Here is a 21,675-nt window from a genome sequence, read left to right as displayed (position 1 = left end):
CACACTGAAGCACTCGAGGCAACATTCTTTCGGCACTCCCGCACATCAAATCACACACATTCCAAGACTGCATTCTCTGTGTTTGAAACCGTTCCTCACGCTGTAAAACAAGTAGGTTGTAATTTCAGACTCAGTAAAGGGCTGCAATGCGTCACACAGGGTTCCCAGCAGGATAGTCCAGTGGTCAACACCATGCCACGGCGCCAGCACACACGCCCCCCCCCCGTTCCAGGCCTCTCCAACCCAGTGTAGGCCAGTTGGCCGCTCGGGAGACCCAGTGACAGAGATCCATTTCAGTCCACTGGCCCACTTTGAACTCTGAGCTGCAGAACAATACTCACACGTATAGACAGAGAGCTGTGGCTTGAGGGAAAACGAGAAATGTAGGCTAAGTTTGTGAGAGACGACCGGGGAGTTTTCCACTGATTCTCAGCAGAATATTGCAGACATATGCTCCCACCTGTTTCTGGTTTTCACCTGTCAGCTTTTTCCAGCAAGCCAAAAAGGATTACTAAGCACAACAGGCCCATTCCCCTTGCTCGTTGTCTGTAAATGGTTTACTTAAACATGAGGCAGGATACATACACACACATACACACCAATACATCCTATCAAGTCTATTAATCATTTTACAGGGTTTTGACGCCATTGGGATTAAGGTCCTCTCTGAGTGTCAAAGTGAATGGCGCCCAGCTGTTGTATTGTTAAGATTGTCAAACCAGCTTACATGAAGTAGATCAGACACACACACACACACACAATGTTAAGTGTTGAAAACAAACCCATACATCAATGTATCATCCCACAGAGGATTCCACAAAGTTACACATACTACACACACACACTTCCTAAATCTCTTCCCCGCTCTCTTCCCAGGATGGTGTTCGTATGGAGGAGATAGTGGAGGGCTGTACAGGAGCCCTGCACATCCTGGCCAGAGACCCCGTCAACAGGGGAGAGATCGCCAGCATGCAGACCATCCCACTCTTTGTACAGGTTAATGTCTAATACACCATACTCTCGGTTGGTGTTGTATGCACTTGTGTGTGAGAGAGAGAACGTGGGAAAGAGAGCGAAAATAAGCGAGTGAGTGTACTTGTGAGTTTTTGGTGTATTCTAGCAGATGTGTCTGAGCTCTCCCTCGCTCTCACCATCCGTCCGTAGCTGTTGTACTCGTACGTGGAGAACGTGAAGCGTGTGTCTGCGGGGGTGCTGTGTGAGCTGGCCCTGGACAAGCAGTCTGCGGAGATGATCGACGCAGAGGGAGCCTCCGCCCCGCTCATGGAGCTGCTGCACTCCAACAACGAGGGCATCGGTCAGTCTATTCATAAACAGCAGCTTGCGCTTTAGTGGATTTTATGTAGCACTTGGACTTTCAACAAACAATCAAATATATCTTGTTTACAGACTTGGGCTTTCAAGACAGTGCCATATACTGTACATACAAATATACACGCACGCACACACACGTTACACTCCTACACTCTTAGAGGAGAAAGGTGCTATCTAGAACCTGAAAGGGTTCTTCAGCTGTCCCCATAGGAAAACCCTTTGTAGAACCTTTTTTTGATACCGGGTAGAACCTGTTTGGATCCAGGTAGAACCCTTTTGAAATCCATGTAGAACCCTTTCCACAGAGGGTTCTACATGGAACCCAAAAGGGTTCTACCTGGAACCAAAAAGGGTTCTACTATGGAGACAACCGAAGAAACCTTTTGGAAAACCTTTTTTTCTAAGAGTGTACGCACAAGTCTTCAGAAACAAACACACCGTAAGCCACACTTTTTTTATTTTATCTCTCTCTCTCGCTCTCTCTTTCTCTCGCTCTCTCTCTTTCTCTCACTCTCTCACAAGCATATGCACACAGACCTCTTACAAACAAATATGACCTCTTTCTCTATCTCTCCCTGGGCTCTCTCCATCTCCTTTTAATAATGTGTGCTGACTAATCAAACATGACTCTCTGTCTCTTTAAATCTCTCTATATCTCTGCCTCCCACCTCTCTCTGCCCATCTCACTTTCTCAATGTTTCTCAATGTACCCCATTAGCATTTTGAGTACTCATCATATCTGTTGTAGCATAGAGGCACTGACAAACAACCTCTTGATATCTCTTCCTTCTTCTCTCCCCCCCTCTTTCCACGTCTCTCCCCGACCTCTCCCTCACAGCCACCTATGCGGCAGCCGTTCTCTTCCGTATCTCGGAGGACAAGAGTTCCGACTACAGGAAGCGTGTGTCCGTGGAGCTCACCCACTCACTGTTCAAACACGACCCTGCGGCCTGGGAGATGGTAAGCATCTGCCTCTGACGCAGCCTATAGCCTGGGAGCGATCAGTACAAGGATCAGTCAGTAGTGGCTGGCCCTGTTTGAACACCTTTAAGGTTCATCTCAGTTGTCTATAGGGGCTTGACTGGCCTCCACCCTGGGATTGCTTTAAACCAATCCAATATTTCTCAGGTCAGTCATTGCTTCAGGGAAGAACTGTAGCAAAATCAAAATACACGCCACACCATGACACAATCGATACCACTCAGTAATCAATCTGTATGTTTACCTTCCATGCTTACATTACTATAAGAATGAATCGCCGACAACTAACTATATCTAGTGTTTGAACATGATTTCAAAACCGGCATTCCTAATGCGCTAAGTATCTCCGAGCCCCACACTTCGCCACAGGCTCCCAAAGCTCATTGGATAATTACCACTATCGAGGCTCACCGATTGGATTAGTGGCGGATCTGGCCCAGGTGTGAATCAATCACATCGAGCCGGGAACCTGCTGACTCATCAGGTTGTCAAGGGGAAAGGAGACTGGGAGGCCCAAAGCAGACAGGTATACTGTTTACACTACATCCGCCATGAGGAAGTATCGACCTCCAAAGGGATAGATTTAATGACTGAGCGTCGTGGGCACCAGGTGTAAAGTCAACGTCTGCCTCTGTCGTTTTTTTTTTGAAGGGGATCGGTGAAAGTATCGTGTTTTGAAGCTAGAATGGTACAGATTTACATGAATATTTCTAAATCTCTCTCTTTCTCTCCAGGCCCACAATGCTGTACCCATGCAAGCTGCATACTTGGCAGATGGTGAGTGTGGACCAGTCCTATCTTACAGTACAATACACCAATGTACACCACTATTGTATACTATGCTATATTATAAACCAGATGGTTCAAGCCCTGAATGCTGATTGACTGAAAGCCGTGGTATATCAGACTGCATACCATGGGTATAACAAATATTTACTATTTACTGGTCTAATTGTGTTGGTAACCAGTTTATAATAGCACCTTGGGGGTTTGCGGTATATGGCCAAAACACCACGGCTAATGTCTGTATCCAGGCACTCTGCGTTGCGTCGTCCGTAAGAACAGCCCTTCGCCATGGTGCATCAGCCACATACCACACCTCCTCAGGCCTTAATGCTTAATTATACTACTGCAATGAACATCTTACATTACACTACTGCGTTTCACCCAAAAAAAAAAAAAAAGGCAAGAGCGAGTTAGATTGCAGACCAGAAGAGAAAGAGGCAGAGATGGATTGACACACACGGATTGAAATGGATTGACACACACACACACACACACACACACACACCAGCGTCAGACCGCATTTAGGTTAAGTGCCACTTGATTGGTTTCCTGTTAGTGGCTGTGACGAGTGACAGTGGACTGTGTGTTCCAGAGGGTGTTCATTAAGTCAACGCGCAAGCAATGTCACAGCAAAGTCTGCCCTCGTCTCACTAGTCACGCACACACACAAACACTTACTTGAACATGAGTGGAAGAAAAGAAAAAAAAGAAATAATTGAGTTTCTCTCTCATTTACACGCGTACACATACACACACAGTAGTGAGCATCAGAGAGGAGGGAAACGAGAGACACGTGTCTATAGAAAGCCGGAGCCAGGTCTTGTCCTTTTCCCCTCAGCAGTCCATCAGACCCCAGGGAGTGTGGGGGACCCCTGCTGTTTATACAATGTACTCGGCCCCCTGGCCACACTGCGGAGAGTGTGGGTGTGTGTGCGTGCGTGCATTCATGTCCGTTCATGTGTGTGTGTGTTTCTCTCTGATGTGTCTGCTCCCTCCATGCCCTGGAGAGGGGGGTGCTGTCATCTGGGATGGAATTAAATTCACAGAGGTATCTATCTATTTCCCCTCTGGTCACATTTCCATGTCATTTACATTTCCATTAACTGGCCATCTATCATCGTCAAGCGATCTCCCGCACTCTATCCCGCTCTTTCTCTCTCTCTCACACACACGCTGCCGAGTTGACACACACTCTCTCTTTTCCACTGCTCGGCTAATGCTCCCTCCCGCCTTTCTGTGATTGCGTAACACTTCTTCTCTACAGAAAACACTGGCACTCTCTCTATCTGGTGAATTTATCTTTTGTTTTTTTCCCCCTAGCTCTATCGGTCACTACTTTATCTCTTTGCAGTCATACGGCGTCTTTCTCCAGTTAAGCTTCAGGCCTTTGTCATATGTCCTAGTTGTGAATCTCCACTCTGTCTTCCTCTCCTCTCATCCATCCCTCTCTCTGCATACAGTAAATCCTCCTCATCTCAATATCTTTAATTATAATTCTGAACTCTATCCCTCCTATATCCCCCAGTGTGCGTGCGTGCGCGTGTGTGGTACATTAGTCACCATCCGTCCTTTCGCTGCTGACGCTTTATCCATATTGCAGTGCTCACATTATTAAACAGGGTATGAAATAGCATTAATGGAATAGAATAGAGGTGAAGGTGAAGAGATTGTTATTCCTGCTCTTCTATCCATCCGTCACAGGAAAACGCCTGCTGATGGGAGCAAAGCCCCTTTCTGACTGCCTGTCTAATAATTTGGATGCTTGCACACCGTCTGTCAGTGTCAATCCACCAGATGAGCTTGCCTCTCTGTTGGCCTGTGAATTCTATATTTCTCTCATCTCTCTCGCCCTCCTTCCCCTCAGAGCTGGATGGAGGCTACCCCCCCTACGGCTACTCTGACCTGGGCGTGGACGGGATGCCACTGGAAGCGGAGATGCATGAGCAGTACATGCCTGAGATGGCCTATGATCCCCGACAGGCCTACCCAGAGCCACTCTAACACACAGTGCAAGGTCAGTGATATGGATGCATACTTACACACACACACACACACACACACAGCTACACAGCACTCCTCTAATGCACAGACTCAGCCCGTACTTTCCCCAGCACACACAAACACACACGCCCAGAATGGCTGTAAAAAAAAACAGACAGCTCAGCTCTGTAGTGACATAGTCAATTGCATAGTACACACACGAATACCTCAACATACCATAATTGCAACATTTTAAGACACGCATGAAACATGACTTATGTCTAAATAACTGCCTCTTCCATTGAAGGCCCAAAATGGAAGGAGTGAAATTGGCATGAACACCATGGAGGGACAGCTGAACGAGGATTTCACAAAGGGAAACTCCTATTTCATGGGGAGACATTGACCAATTGTTGTCAGAAAACACCAGAAAAATGTAAGAAAAAAAGAAAAAAATAATTTAGTGTTCCTCAAAATGAAAAGTTGCTTTGTTACAGTTAATGTGGCGGGAAATTGAAATTTAACTTTCAGATGCTGTGTTGGTTTTAGGCGTTTCCTTGCATATTTACCTTGCACATTTTTTTACATTTTCGTCATGCGTATAATTTACATGGCGGTATGCAGAGCCACATACAGTAGTCCTCGACAATAACCAGTAACATTGAGTTCAGACAAGAAATCCTATTCATCACGTAATGAGTGCTCAGGCCCAGCAGTGCTGTCTATCCCCCCCCAGTCCAGTGCAGTCCATGATCCAGACTGCTGCTGGGCCTGAGGTTCCGAGACAAGCACCCCCCCGGAAGGTTTGTCCACAACCACTCTCTCCCCGTCGAGTGGTCTCCCAAGCACACTGGACCACAACTTCAGCTGGTGCGGTTGGTGCACCCTCTGTTCCTGTGGACCGGTCTTGCTCACTAACAGTTGCAGACACTCAACCGACACCGCATACATATGCATCGTGGACTAATACATTGTGCTTCAACATAAAAATGTGTGTACGACCCAAAACGTCATGTCTGGCAGGCCCGCACCCTTTTACAGCTACTTACAACTGACGTTTCCACAAAGTATGTGCGTTGTTATGGAAGATGTTTTTGATTTTGTCTTGATTCCTGGGGGTTTGGGGGAGGCGGGGAGGAAGATTGGGAGTGTGTTTTACTGAGGTAAGAGGCAGGGGGTGTATGCCAAAGAGATTTATTTTGTGACGATGATAATCATACAGCTTTCTGTTTATTTTCTATTTTGATTGGGTGGGGGGGTTGTGTGGAGGGAAGCAGTAATCGTGATCCTGTTGTTTGTAGAGTGTGTGTTCCATAGCGACCCCGCTGCACATTCCTACCTACCAAACGATAGAAAAGGCAAAGGAAAACGAGGGATGATCGAAGGATGATGTTGATAAGAGAGGAGTGTACCATATGAATGAAGGGGAAATTAACACTATGAATATGCATTTTTACAGAACATTTTTAGTTTGAAACTTTTTTTCAAATAAACAAACTATATTAACTAGCCTGTCTCCTGTGTATTTGTGTGGCTAATTGGATCTTATTTAGCCTTGAGGTCATTATTGCTTTCACCCACTGTCAGTCAAGCAAGGCCCGAACTCCAGCCTTTGAAACCACTGCAGCCTGGCGGTGAAGAATCCAAAGGAAACTCTGTCTCACAGCGCCCCCATTTGTCCCTAAGAGGCAGGAAATCTGCCCTCGCAGTACCACATTCGGGTTTCAAATAGTAATAACAACCCCAACGCTTATGATGAATATGCTGATAACTAACCCCTATTCATCTGTGCATGTAACAGAGGGAGATCGTACCGGATAAACTCACCCACAGCTTGAAACGGCGCCATTGAATCGGATCCGGGTTACGGCTCCAATGTATCCGAGCCATGAAAAAAAGGGAGAAGTATGAAATAAAGTGTATAAAGAGAAGGTAGAGATTCAGCATTGATTATAGGGATAGGATTTCTGGGATAACATAAGAGAAAGGAGGCAGTCAGTGGTTGTGTGTCTGTCTCCCGACTTCATACAGTATAGGCCTACTGCCACCAAGTGACTGTTGTGGTAATTCACTGGGCAGGATGTCTGACGTTTCCATCTCAAATCAAATCAGATTGTATTTGTCACATGCGCCTCATACAACAGGTGAAATGCATAATTACAAGTCCTTAACCAAAAATGCAGTTTTAAGAAAATACCTATAAATTATTATTATTTTTTTAAAGTAAGAGATAAGAATAACAAATACTTAAAAGAGTAGCAGTAAATAAATATATCGGGGCTATTTACAGGGGGTACCGGTACAGAGTCAATGTGCGGTGTTGAGGTAATTGAGGTAATATGTACATGTAGGCATACGCATAGATAATAACAGAGAGTAGCAGCAGCACAGAAGGGGGGATGCAAATATTCTGGGTAGCCATTTGAATAGATGTTCAGGAATCTTATGGCTTGGGGGTAGAAGCTGTTTAGAAGCCATGTTGTCATGTCATGGACCTAGACTTGGTGCTCCGGGAACCGCTTGCCGTGCGGTAGCAGAGAGAGCAGTCTCTGACTAGGGTGGCTGTATTCTTTGACAATTTTTAGGACCTTCCTCTGACACCACCTGGTATAGAGGTCCTGGATGTCAGGAAGCTTGGCCATCTACTTTGTGCATGACACAAGTCATTTTCCAACAATTGTTTACAGACAGATTATTTCACTTATAATTCACTGTATCACAATTCCAATGGGTCAGAATTTACATACATTAAGTTGACTGTGCCTTTAAACAGCTTGGAAAATTCCAAAACGTGATGTCATGGCTTTAGAAGCTTCTGATAGGCTGACATAATTTGAGTCAACTGGAGGTGTACCTGTGAATGTATTTCAAGGCCTACCTTCAAACTCAGTGCCTCTTTGCTTGACATCATGGGAAAATCAAAAGAAATCAGCCAAGACCTCAGAAAAAATGTATTTGACCTCCACAAGTCTGGTTCATCCTCAGGAGAAATTTCCAAATGCCTGAAGGTACCACGTTCATCTGTACAAACAATAGTACACAAGTATAAACACCATGGGACCACGCAGCCGTCATATGGCTCAGGAAGGAGACGCGTTATGTCTCCTAGAGATGAAAGTACTTTGGTGCGAAAAGTGCAAATCAATCCCAGAACAACAGCAAAGGATCTTGTGAAGACGCTGGAGGAAACAGGTACAAAAGTATCCATATTCACTGTAAAATTAATCCTATTTCGACATAACCTGAAAGGCCACTCAGCAAGGAAGAAGCCACTGCTCCAAAACTGCCATTAAAAACAACTAACTACGGTTTGCAACTGCACATGGGGACAAAGATCGTACTTTTTGGAGAAATGTCCTCTGGTCTGATGAAACAAAAATAGAACTGTTTGGCAGTAATGACCATCATTATGTTTGGAGGAAAAGGGGGAGGCTTGCAAGCCAAAGAACACCATCCCAACTGTGAAGCACAGGCAGCATCATGTTGTGGGGGTGCTTTGATGCAGGAGGGACTGGTGCACTTCACAAAATAGATGGCATCATGAGGTAGGAAAATTATGTGGATATATTGAAGCAACATCTAAAGACATCAGTCAGGAAGTTAAAGCTTGGTCGCAAATGGGTCTTCCAAATGGACAATGCCCAAGCATACTTCCAAAGTTGTGGCAAAATGGCTTAAGGACAACAAAGTCAAGGTATTGGAGTGGCCATCACAAAGCCCTGACCTCCATCCTATAGAAAATTTGTGGGCAGAACTGAAAAATCATGTGCGAGCAAGGAGGCCTACAAACCTGACTCAGTTACACCAGCTGTGTCAGGAGGAATGGGCCAAAATCCACCCATCTTATTGTGGGAAGCTTGTGGAAGGCTACCCGAAACATTTGACCCAAGTTAAACAATTTAAAGGCAATGCTACCAAATACTAATTGAGTGTATGTAAACTTCTGACCCACTGGGAATGTGATGAAAGAAATAAAAGCTGAAATAAATCATTCTCTCTACTATTATTCTGACATTCTTAGTCCTGTATTAACGCTTCGCCTGTTTGATGGTTCTTCTGAGGGCATAGCGGGATTTCTTATAAACTTCTGGATTAGAGTCCCGCTCCTTGAAGCGGCAGCTCTACGCTTTAGCTCAGTGCGAATGTTGCCTGTAATCCATGGCTTCTGATTAGGGTATGTACATACAGTCACTATGGGGGCATTTCCTCAATGCTCCTATCGATAAAGCCAGTGACTGATGTGGTGTACTCCTCAATGCCATCGGAAGAATCCCGGAATTTCAGTCTGTGCTAGCAAAACAGTCCTGTAGTTTAGCATCTGCCTCATCTGACCACTTTTTTAAAAAAGTAGTCACTGGTGCTTCCTGCTTGAATATTTGCTTGTAAGCAGGAATCAGGAGAATAGAATTATGGTCAGATTTGCCAAATGGAGGGCGAGGGAGAGCTTTGTACATGTCTCTGTGTGTGGAGTAAAGGTGGTCTAGAATTGTTTTCCCTCTGGATGCACATTTAACATGCTGATAAAAATGAGGTAAAATTGTTTCCTGTTTGCTTATGCACACACTGTATATAGACTTATTTCCTATTGTGTTATTGACTGTATGCTTGTTTATTCCATGTGTAACTCTGTGTTGTTGTTTGTGTCGCATTGCTTTGCTTTGTCTTGGCCAGGTCGCAGTTGTAAATGAGAACTTGTTCTCAACTAGCCAACCTGGTTAAATAAAGGTGAAATAAATAAATAAAATTGAGTGCGGTTTTAGTGCCAGCATTGGTCTGTGGTGGTATGTAGACAGCTACGAAAAATACGATGAAAACTTTCTAGGTAGATAGTGTGGTCTGAAGGGGGTTCCGGTTCTAAAGTATAAAACTAGCAGATCCATACCACATTGGGTGAGGCGGGTTGCAGGAGAGTATGTTCAGTCCGTAGATGGAAAATGAGATAAAAAATATTTAAAAAATATACATGGAGATAGATAGAGGACTCATCTTTATATCTGCGCCATTATAGTCGGTGACAGCATGGGCAGCACCATTGAGGCAACAACAACCCTTAGGAATCCCCACCCAGTTGACTACTATGACTACTTTAAAATAGCAGAAGCATGGTGGAAGCCCTCAATGGCGCTGGCCATGCGAATATAGCCTTTTGGCCATTAGAGGCCTCTATCGTTCTCTGTAAAGTGACGTGTTCTGACGATACTGACCTCAAGGCTCATGGTGCGTGTAGTTATTTTGTGCTCTTTGTGGCAGAAAGTGACGGTAAAGACATGACTTCTCAAGACAGAGTTTGAAACATTCTTAACCAATGGGCACTACATCAACATACGAATTGTACGTTGTACAGTAATATTGCTATCGATAATATTTATCACAACGGGTGATTTTATTGAGAATTCACTTCCTGGAACCGCTCATTGGTGCCCTATTGCCCCCTCCCTGTCCTAGAAAGATGTTACGTTTCTGGGGGCTCCCCCTCCGCGGGGCGGGGGCAATAGGTAGACCACGGTGGTGCCAGCCCCGACTCGAAAAAATAGGGAGTGGGGTGTCTCGTTTTCTTTACCATCTCTGGGCATTTCCATCTGCACACTTCCATCTTCTCTGCTGCAAGTGAAGGGGCGTGTGCGTGAATGCAGGAGTGAAATATCAATGGCCAGCTTGAAACTTATTAATACACTTGAGATGAAGGAACTACCGAGAACGAAGAAACTAATATGAGTTAAAACGTCAAATATCAAACGAATGGGCTGCTAAGAAACTGGAGTAAGTTGCATTCTGAAGCAATCTCGCTAGCAATTCGCCTAATTAATCTAATTTGCAAAGGTTGCCAACTCTGGCAAGCTAACCCAGGTAGTTAGCTCGCAAGAGATCCTGTAGTTAGCTAACATGATAGCCAGGAACATTAGCCAAACATGATAGCCATGATGAGTTCGCGCCATGTACGATATAGCTGAGATTCATAGCGAACGTTACGTTTGTTAGGATGTATTGTAGCCATACTTTACTAGAAGATGGTTAGCTAGTTGAGCTGTTATGTATGGAGTTAGCTTATCCTTTTGCTGAAGGGCCGCCGCAATGGCTTCAAGTTTGTATGCTAATTGGTTAGCTAGCTAACGTTACATTTGTGAGCTTGCTACCTAACGTTAGTCAACCGATTTATACTAACTATTGGCTAATCGGACCTAGCTACCGATGACCAGGTTTATTTGGAGACGTCACACTGTTGGATGATTTAACGCTATCTACAGTCGGCTCATTTCCATTACACAGCAGCACTGACCCAACGTTAGCCCTCTGCTAGCATAACTAGCTAGCTAGATAGGCCAACTTGCTAACGAAGTGAAGACGTCATCAGTAACGTCACATGAAACCAGTATGTTAACGTTTATTAGATGACTAGCTGCGTGGTTTAAAATCTAATTTATTGCAAGGGAAACAATCAAATCAAAGTGAACCACTTCTACTTAGCGAACTATACTAGTTGACAAATTCATGCTAGATAAGACTGAAATATGTCACTAGATGACTCTGAAACATGTTTTTCTGCGTTTATTGCAGGTGGTGACTGAGTTTGTATCTGAGACCCCAGGCCATCCACAAGACTTGTTGAGCAGGTCAGGATGCCCATTCCCCCCCCTCCGCCCCCCACCCTCAGTCAGGTAAGACCTTATTCAAGTATGCAATGTGTCACCTGGATGCAAAATGTTTCCTGTGGATCTAATAGCAAACTGTATCTGTCAAACAAATGATAGGGACATATTTAATGGTATGAGCCATGATGTAGGCCTAGCTCTAGTGTAGTTTACATAAATTAGTTGTAACCAACTTGACAACTCTCAGATCCCTTTTTCACTGGTATTGTGAAGCTGAATTTTTTTACCTTGTTCAGAGAGCACACTACTGAAATCTGAAATGAGCTCTCCTCGTGGCCTGTGATTGTATGTGCTATCCTTTCCCTGCCAAACCCAATCAGAGGTTGTGTCTCAAATGGCACCCTATTCGCTTTAATAGTGCACTGCTTTTGACCCGGGCCCATAGGGCTCTGGTCAAAAGTAGTGCACTAATTTAATGAATAGGGTGCCATTCGGGACGTAGCAGAGCAGTTCTGGTGATTAGCGCTGCTCGCTCATGTAATCATCCTCAAAAAAAAAAATGTTTACACATGAAGTAATTCACATAATGAGCAGTCAACCGACCAGGCCTCTGCAGATGGGGCTGCATAACGATATGGATTTATGCAATGGACAACTAATTAATGACTTGATGTGAAGGACTCACAAAATATAAATCTTCTAAAAATGTATTGTGCTGTAGCCCCTCGAGGACACGTTCTACCCGGCTAATTCCCTTGCACCAACTGTGACATGGCTTTCTGCAAGCTGTTACCTGTCAGGCTATGTATAATCTTGGCTCGTTACACCAAGTCTATGGGCCGAATGGCCCCTCCCCATCCCAATTTCGAAAGCCTCCTCTGAAATCGTGATTTGTCCAAAGCACCCAAACTAATGCTGCTCGTTATCATACACATCCCGTTGTATCATGACAGATCTACTGTACCGTTTATGTAGTCTGTCCACGAGAAATTGGGTTGTGTACTCGGGTCTGTTCTACGGTAGCATAAAGTGTGCTATGCTGAGCTAACTAGAGGGCACGCGGGCTCTCTCTTCCCCTCCCCCCTTGCAGGCCAACACCACCCCACCTAAGCTCAACCGAGATGAGGCCAAAGGCAGAGGAGCCCTGCTCGGGGACATCCACAAAGGGGCCAAGCTGAAGAAGGTCGGCGTGGTAAATGACAGGAGCGCACCCATCTTAGAAAGTAAGGCCACGGCACCACTAAGGTTCACCCTTGTAACAGATCTACTATTCTGGTGGTGTTTTACTGACTAATCTGATTGGATGGAAGTAAGAAGCACAGAACTGATGATGCTAGGGTAGTGCATGGAGAGACCATGAGTGTAATTATACATATAATAGGTTAATATTGTAATGTATGTCATTTAACCTTGTTTTCTTCCCTTGTTTTCTTCCCTTTCTTCCCTGTCCAGATCCTAAAGGAGATGGCGTTAGTAATGTAGGCGGAGGAGGATCGTCAGGGGTCATTCAGCCGATGGGAGGTATTTTCCAGGCAGGTGTGCCTAAATTGAGACCAGTCGGAGGCAAGTATTTAATATCTAAACTGTTTTTACTGATGGTGTCACTTACAAAGATTTCCCAAAACAATCTGGACCGCCGAATGAGTGGTCCGTCAAACTTGTGCTGAAGAAGAAGGTTTAGCACAGCAATTTAATTCCCTTCCGTTACATTTATCTCTGACAAGTTTGGGAGCAAGCTTCTTCGTCAAAACACGATTGCAATTGGTTGAAAAATCAGCACTGGTCTTTGACTGCTTAGATGGGGCACGTCAGGTTTCAGTGTTGTCAGAGGGCAGGGCTGTAATAGATCTGACAAACATGGCTGAAGGAGATTTTCTGATTCACAATAATGAGTTCCCTAACCTGCACGTCTGCATTAGTCTTAGATTTCATCATAAGAAAGGCCTTACCCTCTGTCAGGGAGAAAATATTAGGAAATGGATTATGATGAATAAAACAACATAAGACATTTCTGTTCTGTAGTAACTCTGGACTGAGAAATGTCCTAATGTTTCTCTGTTCATGTATGAATTGCTGATGACTTTATTTTTTATTTTTTTGGTGCAGATGGTTCGGTTGGCAGGTCAGCCCTGACGCCTCCTGGCACGCGCCCCGCTGCTCCTCGACCCCCTGTTCGCCAGGACAACACAGACTGCTCAGCCCAACAGGCCTCTCCCCCGGAGCACTCCCGATCCCAGAGGCCCTCTCTCCCCGACCTCTCCCGCCCCCTCAGCGGAGGCAGCCCTAACAGTGGCATGAAGCACAGCTCCTCTGCCCCTCCACCTCCTCCCCCTTTCTCTCGCCGGGGCAACGCACCCCCTGCCCCGACTCAGAAGGCGCCACCATCCGCCCCCTCCTACAACCGGGAGAAGCCCCTCCCTCCCACGCCAGGACAGAGGGGGACATCCCCGGTGCCGGCCCGCAACAGCGCCCCTCCTCCACCCCCTTCTCCCAACAACAACCGCCGGCCCCTGACGTCAGGGGGCTCCTCTGCATCCTCCTCTTCCTCCTCTCTGGGTCCACCTCCTCCCCCGTACCGCCAGCCCATGACCAACGGCCCCTCCAGCCCGGTTAACGAAGCCGCCCCGGAGCTACCTCAGAGACACAACTCCCTCAGCAAGAAGCCGTCGCCCGGACCTGGACACACTCCAACCCGTGGGCAAGCGCCACCCCCGCCTCCCTCCCCCTCCCCGCCAGGCGGACGCCCACCCCCCCCAGTCCGTGAGCCCCCCGGTAGAGGAGCAGGTGTGTTGCTACTAGTGCTCTCCTTGTTCCTTTACCTGTAATGGAGCTGGGTTAGTGCCAGTCCCATTTCAAGTCCATTAAGTTCTAAATATTTTTCTCGCTGTGCTGTGTCACAATTCTTGCTTTGCCTCGTTTAACCTCGATCTTCTCTTGTCAATCACCTATCATAATATGAGGCAAGCGAGGAGGGGTGGTTGTTTATTAGTGTAGACATTTTAAACGAGTGTAGATAAAGTAGTGTGGCAAGGTGTGGTGCTACAGTCAGGACAGTGGCGTGTCACGACAGGCCTACAGTGTTTTTCTAGCGTTCCTGTCTTACTGTTGTATTGTAATGACTGATGGGTAGCCAGTGTGGCTTCTCTATTAGTCCTTAATGACTGTACCGTTCGTTTTCTGTACAGCTCCACCCCCGCCTGGGTCGAGTCAACGAAACGGTGGTCGGGATGCCCCCCCTCCACCACCCCCCTACAGAGGTAGCCCTTCAGAGCCTCATAGCCGTGGCAAGCCCCCCTCCTCCCTCCCGTACCCCTGCCGGACCCCCGCCCCCTCCCCCACCTATCCGCAATGGACACACCTCCATTTCCCGCTCCTTCGTAGGTGAGTCTTCTTCCCCCATACTGCATCACCTGACCTCAAATTTGGTTTCCCTCTGCATTGACTAAAAAAATGAGAGTTGGTTATTAATCTACTTTGGAGTCTTTTGGAATGTATAAAATGTTGCAGTCCACGTAAGTATTGGATCTGTGAAAGAGAATGGGAAACTATGCATCGGAGTTGGTCAAATCAATTTCAGTTGGGTAAAGGGTAAACTGACTTTAAAAAAAAAAATTGTTATATACACTTTTATTTTATTTGTGAGAGCTGATTAATCTCTCGTGCTTCAGGGCACTTGATCCATGGCTCCTTTGGGTGGAACAATTTGGATCAATACAAAAGGGGATTGAGAACGACCGACACTTCACTCTTCCCTACTGTTCTTTCTATCCTCTCCTCCCCTTTTGCCCCTCAATGGCCTTGACCACCACTCCTGACCTGAACGGTCAACTTCCTAACCTTCTCTCCCTCAGATGACTTTGAGTCCAAGTATTCTTTCCACCCTCTGGATGACTTCCCTGCTCCAGAGGAGTACCGGCACTTCACCAAGATCTACCCCAGCAAAGCCAACAGAGGTGAGGGCTCACTTATCAGTGTGACGCAACATGCCAATAAGTCACGTACACACAGATTTTCTGGTGTACTTTCTTTTTTTCTTTTTTTTACATGAAAGGAATATCAATATTTTCCCCATAGGCCTATAGTTTATTGTAACAGTTTTATTGTTTCTTTGGCAGTGATGAGGGGAGCTCCTCCTGCACCACCTGTGGGAAGGTGAACACTGAGACTCTGTCACTTCTAGTGTACAGGAGACAAGGGTTACACACACACACACAAACAACTTTCTCACATGGAACCTACAGCATATAACATATACATGCTTCTCATTTGACAACATTTCACCTAAGCTCCACAACCATTCACTCACACGCTCGCCCTTGAAAATAGCCCAGGGATTTTTTTCTATGGCAGTCTCACTCCATTTGGAGGTGGAGTTTGGCAGTTTACTTATGCCATTCCCAGCCTGTGTCCGCGTGGGTGAACTTGCCCTGTTTAATCACAAAGGCATACTTACCCATTCATAGTGTTTCCAGGCTCGTGTGTGGATGGGGAACACTTTGACACCGGTATGATAGACATTCATCTCCTTACCAAACGGGCTCCACGTCAGAGTATGCACTGTGAGAGCCCCACATCACCATCAAACGGGAGAACACCAGTCAGAAGAAACCAGTGACTGGTCCTAACAGCCTGGTCCTAACGGCGGTGACTCTACAGCCTGGTCCTAACGGCGGTGACTCTACAGCCTGGTCCTAACGGCGGTGACTCTACAGCCTGGTCCTAACGGCGGTGACTCTACAGCCTGGTCCTAAGTGTCTAAAGGTGAGTGACTTTTGGGGACGACTGCACCCCTTGCCAATGGAGGGAACTGCAACTGTTTGAAAGTTCCCTCAGGTATACGGTGGAACAGAGAACTGGAGAAGATAAGAGGTTCTTTCCAAAAGTGCCAACTAAGTCCGAACTGAACTGGGAACAGCTCATATCCCCCATCCTGTCTCCCTGTTGCAAGGCTTGTCATGGGGTTCTCTTATGACTGGTTGGAATGGTGGACTGACAAAAGCAATAGTTCCATATGTTCTCTGTGATGGTTGGCAGTAATCAACACCTGGGACAATCGTTGGTTTGTGAAAAAAGTCATCCTGTTGAGAATGATAGTGCACATGTATGGGATCTTGCAGCAAGGAATCTCTCCCTCCCTTCCTCACTGTGCAGAAAAAGACTAACCAGATAGATGCATGTTTTTCTTTTTCAGTGTGTCTTGTCTTGACAAAATGCACAAAGGTGAGCTTGTTAGTTGTCCTAAATGCAAAGCAGAAGGGTTATTATGCCTTTAAACACTAGTCTGGGTCACTGAAACCATTTCACAACTAACTCAACACTACAACCCCACTAGCTCCCTAGCCGGGGCGGCAGGGCAGCCTAGTGGTTAGAGCGTTGGACTAGTAACCGGAAGGTTGCAAGTTCAAACCCCCGAGCTGACAAGGTATGGATCTGTCATTCTGCCCCTGAACAGGCAGTTAACCCACTGTTCCTAGACCAGTTAACCCACTGTTCCTAGGCTGTCATTGAAAATAAGAATTTGTTATTAACTGACTTGCCTGGTTAAATAAAGGTAAAATAAAGCTTAAAAATGACAGCGCTTTTCAAATGCATTGCATGCTACAGGATACTGCACCATTACATTGACATTAAAATACTTCACCTGAACCCAGGCAATGAGTTGGAAGCAGTTCAAGAGTTTATTGTTCAAAATTGATGGGGGTGGGAAATTATGTTGTGGGGTAAGTAAATGGATGCTTTCAAATACAAACCTTATCCTGCTGATTTCACATGTTGATACCCACAATAGCCACTTGCCGGCAGTATTTTGTTTTTCCCATAGTGGGAGTTACATGGTTGTGAGGCTGTACCCCTTCAACTTGTAATAAAAAGTGAAAAAACGGTTGTGTATTATGGATTTGGCCAATGTTGAGCGAGAGGGCAGTGCAGGTCTGTGTACCAATTTTGAGCTCTTCTGCTGAGGGTTGAATGGACAAACTAGTGATTTAACAGCCAAGTTGTTCATCTCAGGCATAGTTGTCTACATTCTGTCTTTTGAAAGAAAAAAGAAAAATCTACTTGATTTCCAGAATAACATTTATGTAATGCAGTCCCTACATTTTTCTTTGCTTAATGCACTTGACCACAAGCCTGAAACAAATGCACATTGTTACCCAAGGGCGTGAACCTTTTAAGGCTGGTACTTGTGATTGGTTCCTATTGTTTGTTTTGTCGGGTTAGTCTTATTCCTCATTGTGACAGAACCCCCCCCCCCCTTAAACTGTCACTCACTTTTCTCTTTTTATTTCAACCCTTTGCTGGTCTTTTGCCTTATCATACGCATTCGCTGTAAGTCAATTCAGGATGTGTTAAAAAAAATATACAAAAAGAAACTAATCATTAAGTGTGTACACCTCATGGGTAAAACGGTAGTCATAGCAATTCTACATGTTAATATGTATAAAGCTTGTAATATAGTGAATAAAACTGGGATAGATGACGGCAGGCTTTTGTCAGAAACCAGTGACGAACTGTTAGTATTTCCATGTCTTTCTCTTGCCTTCTGTCGTTATTTAGGTATTCCCTCTCTGTGTCAGAGGGCCTGTGTGGCCATTTCAACAGGAGCAGTATGCACTCACATTGAGAGAACCTCCTTATTCGTGTCTTCTTCTCATCCCTCCATTTCATACTTGGCATAATCCAGGCCCTGGTTCCTTCTGTACATTTCACCCTTCTGCGTCAGACATGTTGTACCAATTAAAATGTCACTGATGGAAACAAGTCAACTTTTCCTTCCTCTGTCCAGTCCCTTGTCATCTGTTATTAATGACAGGTTGCAATAATGTGCCACCGGCTTTGGTTAAAAAGATAGTTCACCCACATTACACAATTACATCAGTTTTCTTTTAGGGGGTAGATTGATGGAAGCTACAATGTAATTGTCTGCATCATTTAAAGAATGTTTCCTTTTATGTTCCCCAAATTGGTGTAAACTAATAGACAATAACACTTAGCTTTAACACTATGCACAAGTATGTGGACACCCCGTCTAATTATAGTGGCTTCGGCTATTTCAGCCACACCTGTTGCTGACAGGTGTCTAATATCGAGTGCACAGCCATGCAATCTCCACAGCAAAACATTAGCAGTAGAATGGCATTACTGAAGAGCTTATATAGGATGCCACCTTTCTGCCCTGCTAGAGCTGCCCCGGTCACCTAAGCGCTGTTATTGCGAAGAGGAAATGTCTAGGAGCAATAACGTCTCACCTGTGAACTGGTAGGCCACACAAGCTCACAGAGCGGGACTGCCAAGTGCTGAAGCGCATAAAAATTGTCTTGTCTATACTAGGTTGCAACACTCACTACCGAGTTCCAAACTGCCTCAGGAAGTAACGTCAGCACAAGAACTATCTGTCGGGAACATTGCTGAGGAGCCACACACAAGCCTAAGATCACCATGTGCAATTCCAAGCGTCGGCTGGAGTGGTGTAAAGCTCGCCACCAATGGACTCTGGAGCAGTGGAAGCACGTTCTCTGGAGTGATGAAGCACCTTTCATCTGGCTGTCCGATGGACGAATCTGGGTTTGGCAGATGCCAGGAGAACGCTACCTGCCCCAATGCATAGTGCCAACTGAAGTTTGGTGGAGGAGAAATAATGGTCTGGGGCTGTTTTTCATGGTTCAGGCGAGGCCCCTTAGTTCCAGTGAAGGGAAATCTTAACACTGTGCTTCTAACTTGGTGGCAACAGTTTGGGTCCCTTACCCTTTTGAGCATGACAATGCACCCTTGCACAAAGCGAGGTCCATACAGAAATGGTTTGTTGAGATCGGTGTGGAAGAACTTGGCAGGCCTGCACAGAGGCCTGACCGCAACCCAATCTAACACCTTTGGGATCAATTGGAATGCAGACTGCGAGCCAGGCCTAATCTTATATTTAGTCCCACCTTAACCCCATCCCCCATCTCTCTTAACACCATCCAGTTTTGATTGCTGTGATGTTTCACAAAAGTTCTGAACCTTTTCTATTCTCATAGTTTCTACAGATTGTAAATTGAAAGAAATATTTGAGCTAAAGGTATTATTCGATGGATGACTTTTCAAATCACCCAGCAGTGCTATTTTCAGAGTTCCCTCCATGTGAATGTTTAAATTCTTCAGCCATTTTTGAACTGGTGTCCAAAAACCAAGGTACATATGGACAGTACCAAAACAAATGATCGAATGATTCTGCCTCTGCAGCTAAATCTGCAGAGCTGGCATGGTTGTATCCCCCATATACAGTGCATTCAGAAAGTATTCAGACCCCTTGATTTCCCCCCCCCCCCACACACACACACTTTGTTAGGTTAAAGCCTTATTTTCACATTGATTAAATAAATGATTTATAAGGCTGTAACGTAACAAAATGTGGACAAAGTCGAGGGGTCTGAATACTTTCCTAACGCTCTGTATATAACATCCCATTGGTTGCAAGAATTTTGTATTATTAATAATTGGGTCTTCCTTTCCTGTGGTGGTCCTCATGAGAGCCAGTTTCATCATAGCGCTTGATGGTTTTTGCGACTGCACGAATAAAATATGAAAGTTCTTGAAATGTTCCACATTGACTGATCTTCATGTTTTAAAGTCATGATGGACTGTCATTTCTCTTTGCTTATTTGAGATGTTCCTGCCATAATATGCACTTTGTCTTTTACCAAATAGGGCTATCTTCTGTATACCACCCCTACCTTGTCTCAACACAACTGATTGGCTCAAACACATTAAGAAGGAAATAAATTCCACAAATGTACTTTTTAACAAGGCACACCTGTTAATTGAAATGCATTGCAGGTGGCTACCTCGAAGTTGGTTGAGAGAAAGTTTGCCAAAGTGTGCAAAGCTATCTTTTTAATTCTATGCATTTTGCCAGAATGTTTGCATCACAACACTGAAGTGTAAGGGGACCTGTAATTTTTTCAATGGACTGCATCTTTATATTTATCTCTTGGGTCCTGTTTTAAGTAGTTATGAAATCAGACCACCTTGTTAAGTGTCTGATAATCTACCATTTTTATAGGAGTGGTTAAAACATGCTGAAAACGGTCCTCCGGGTACATCGAAAAGGGTCTGCCATCCATCCCTGGAGTTTTCCCAGGCTTAAAGGCTTTAATTGCATCATTTGGCCTTCACATGAGTCTTTCTGTACAGGTGTTAATTTGACATTATTAATAGAAAGAAAAATCTATACAATTTAACTTTGGTTAGTGGAGATGGAGGAGACTGAACTGAACACATATGCTTAGAAGTACTTTGCTTCCTGTTTCAAAATATGGTTTGGTGAATCATGGCTGGCTCCATTTTGTAACAAGTTTCAGTCAATTATTTTTGGTATCATTTCTATGGTGAAGATTAAATAATAATTTGGTACATTTTTTCCCCCATATTCCACCCAGTTTGCTGTATTTCTATAATATATTACACTTGACTTTTCTTAAATAAGTTCCTCCATTTCTTTTTGTTTTCCCTCTAACTTATTCTGTGCCTCTATGGTACAGTTTTTATTGCGATCTATCTGTACTGTTGGTCCTTCTATTTCCTTTGTTAATATGAACTATTTTGACCTAAATTGCTTTTGTTTTAAAGATGAGTATTGAATTGCATTTCCTCTAAAGGCACATTTTAGAAGTGTCTAAAACAATAAGGGGGATCTGCTGTACCTATGTTATGTTGGGGAAAAAGTCAGTTTTCAATATTCTCCCATGTGGAAATTCTGTAATAGTAATGTATATGCCAATTTATTTGATGGTCCTGGTGCCAGCGAGAATGACATAAAATAGTAGTCAAGATGACTGGCTTGATTGAGCCTCCGCCATGTATATCTCACTAGGTCAGGATATTAAACCTCTGTATATCTCACTAGGTCTAATATATCCATGATATTCGTGATTTCCTTAAGTGCATGAGGGTGATCGTTTGTAGTTCGATTTCCTTTACAGTCCATTGAGGTATTTAAACCGTATTATAATCTCCCACCATAATAACT

General features: G+C 44.8%; 2 protein-coding genes across 5 annotated transcripts in view; both read left to right on the top strand.

The window, feature by feature from the left end:
* The window catches only part of jupb (junction plakoglobin b), an 81,573-nt gene extending 74,985 nt beyond the window's left edge, over positions 1 to 6,588 (top strand). For all 4 annotated transcript variants that reach the window (XM_042307574.1, XM_042307576.1, XM_042307575.1 and 1 more), the window contains 6 exons: positions 877 to 996; positions 1,165 to 1,315; positions 2,171 to 2,292; positions 3,048 to 3,090; positions 4,964 to 5,113; positions 5,387 to 6,588. In XM_042307574.1, the coding sequence (XP_042163508.1) occupies positions 877 to 996; positions 1,165 to 1,315; positions 2,171 to 2,292; positions 3,048 to 3,090; positions 4,964 to 5,100 (573 nt within the window). In that variant the 3' untranslated portion in view covers positions 5,101 to 5,113; positions 5,387 to 6,588. The remainder of the gene's footprint in view (positions 1 to 876; positions 997 to 1,164; positions 1,316 to 2,170; positions 2,293 to 3,047; positions 3,091 to 4,963; positions 5,114 to 5,386) is intronic.
* A 3,970-nt stretch (positions 6,589 to 10,558) lies between these two features.
* On the top strand, positions 10,559 to 18,433 carry LOC112225936 (WAS/WASL-interacting protein family member 2-like). The gene is given in 9 exon segments (XM_042307338.1): positions 10,559 to 10,839; positions 11,635 to 11,735; positions 12,760 to 12,892; positions 13,122 to 13,232; positions 13,776 to 14,453; positions 14,855 to 14,957; positions 14,959 to 15,050; positions 15,521 to 15,622; positions 15,785 to 18,433. Coding segments are annotated over 8 exon segments (1,299 nt in total). The 5' UTR covers positions 10,559 to 10,839; positions 11,635 to 11,696; the 3' UTR covers positions 15,826 to 18,433.
* The last annotated feature ends 3,242 nt before the right edge of the window (positions 18,434 to 21,675 follow it).

This window comes from Oncorhynchus tshawytscha, linkage group LG27, assembly GCF_018296145.1.
Source record: "Oncorhynchus tshawytscha isolate Ot180627B linkage group LG27, Otsh_v2.0, whole genome shotgun sequence".
In the NCBI taxonomy this organism is placed as follows: domain Eukaryota; kingdom Metazoa; phylum Chordata; class Actinopteri; order Salmoniformes; family Salmonidae; genus Oncorhynchus; species Oncorhynchus tshawytscha.
The sequence above is the reverse complement of the archived record's forward strand: the minus strand, read 5'-3'. Positions and strand labels throughout refer to the sequence as shown.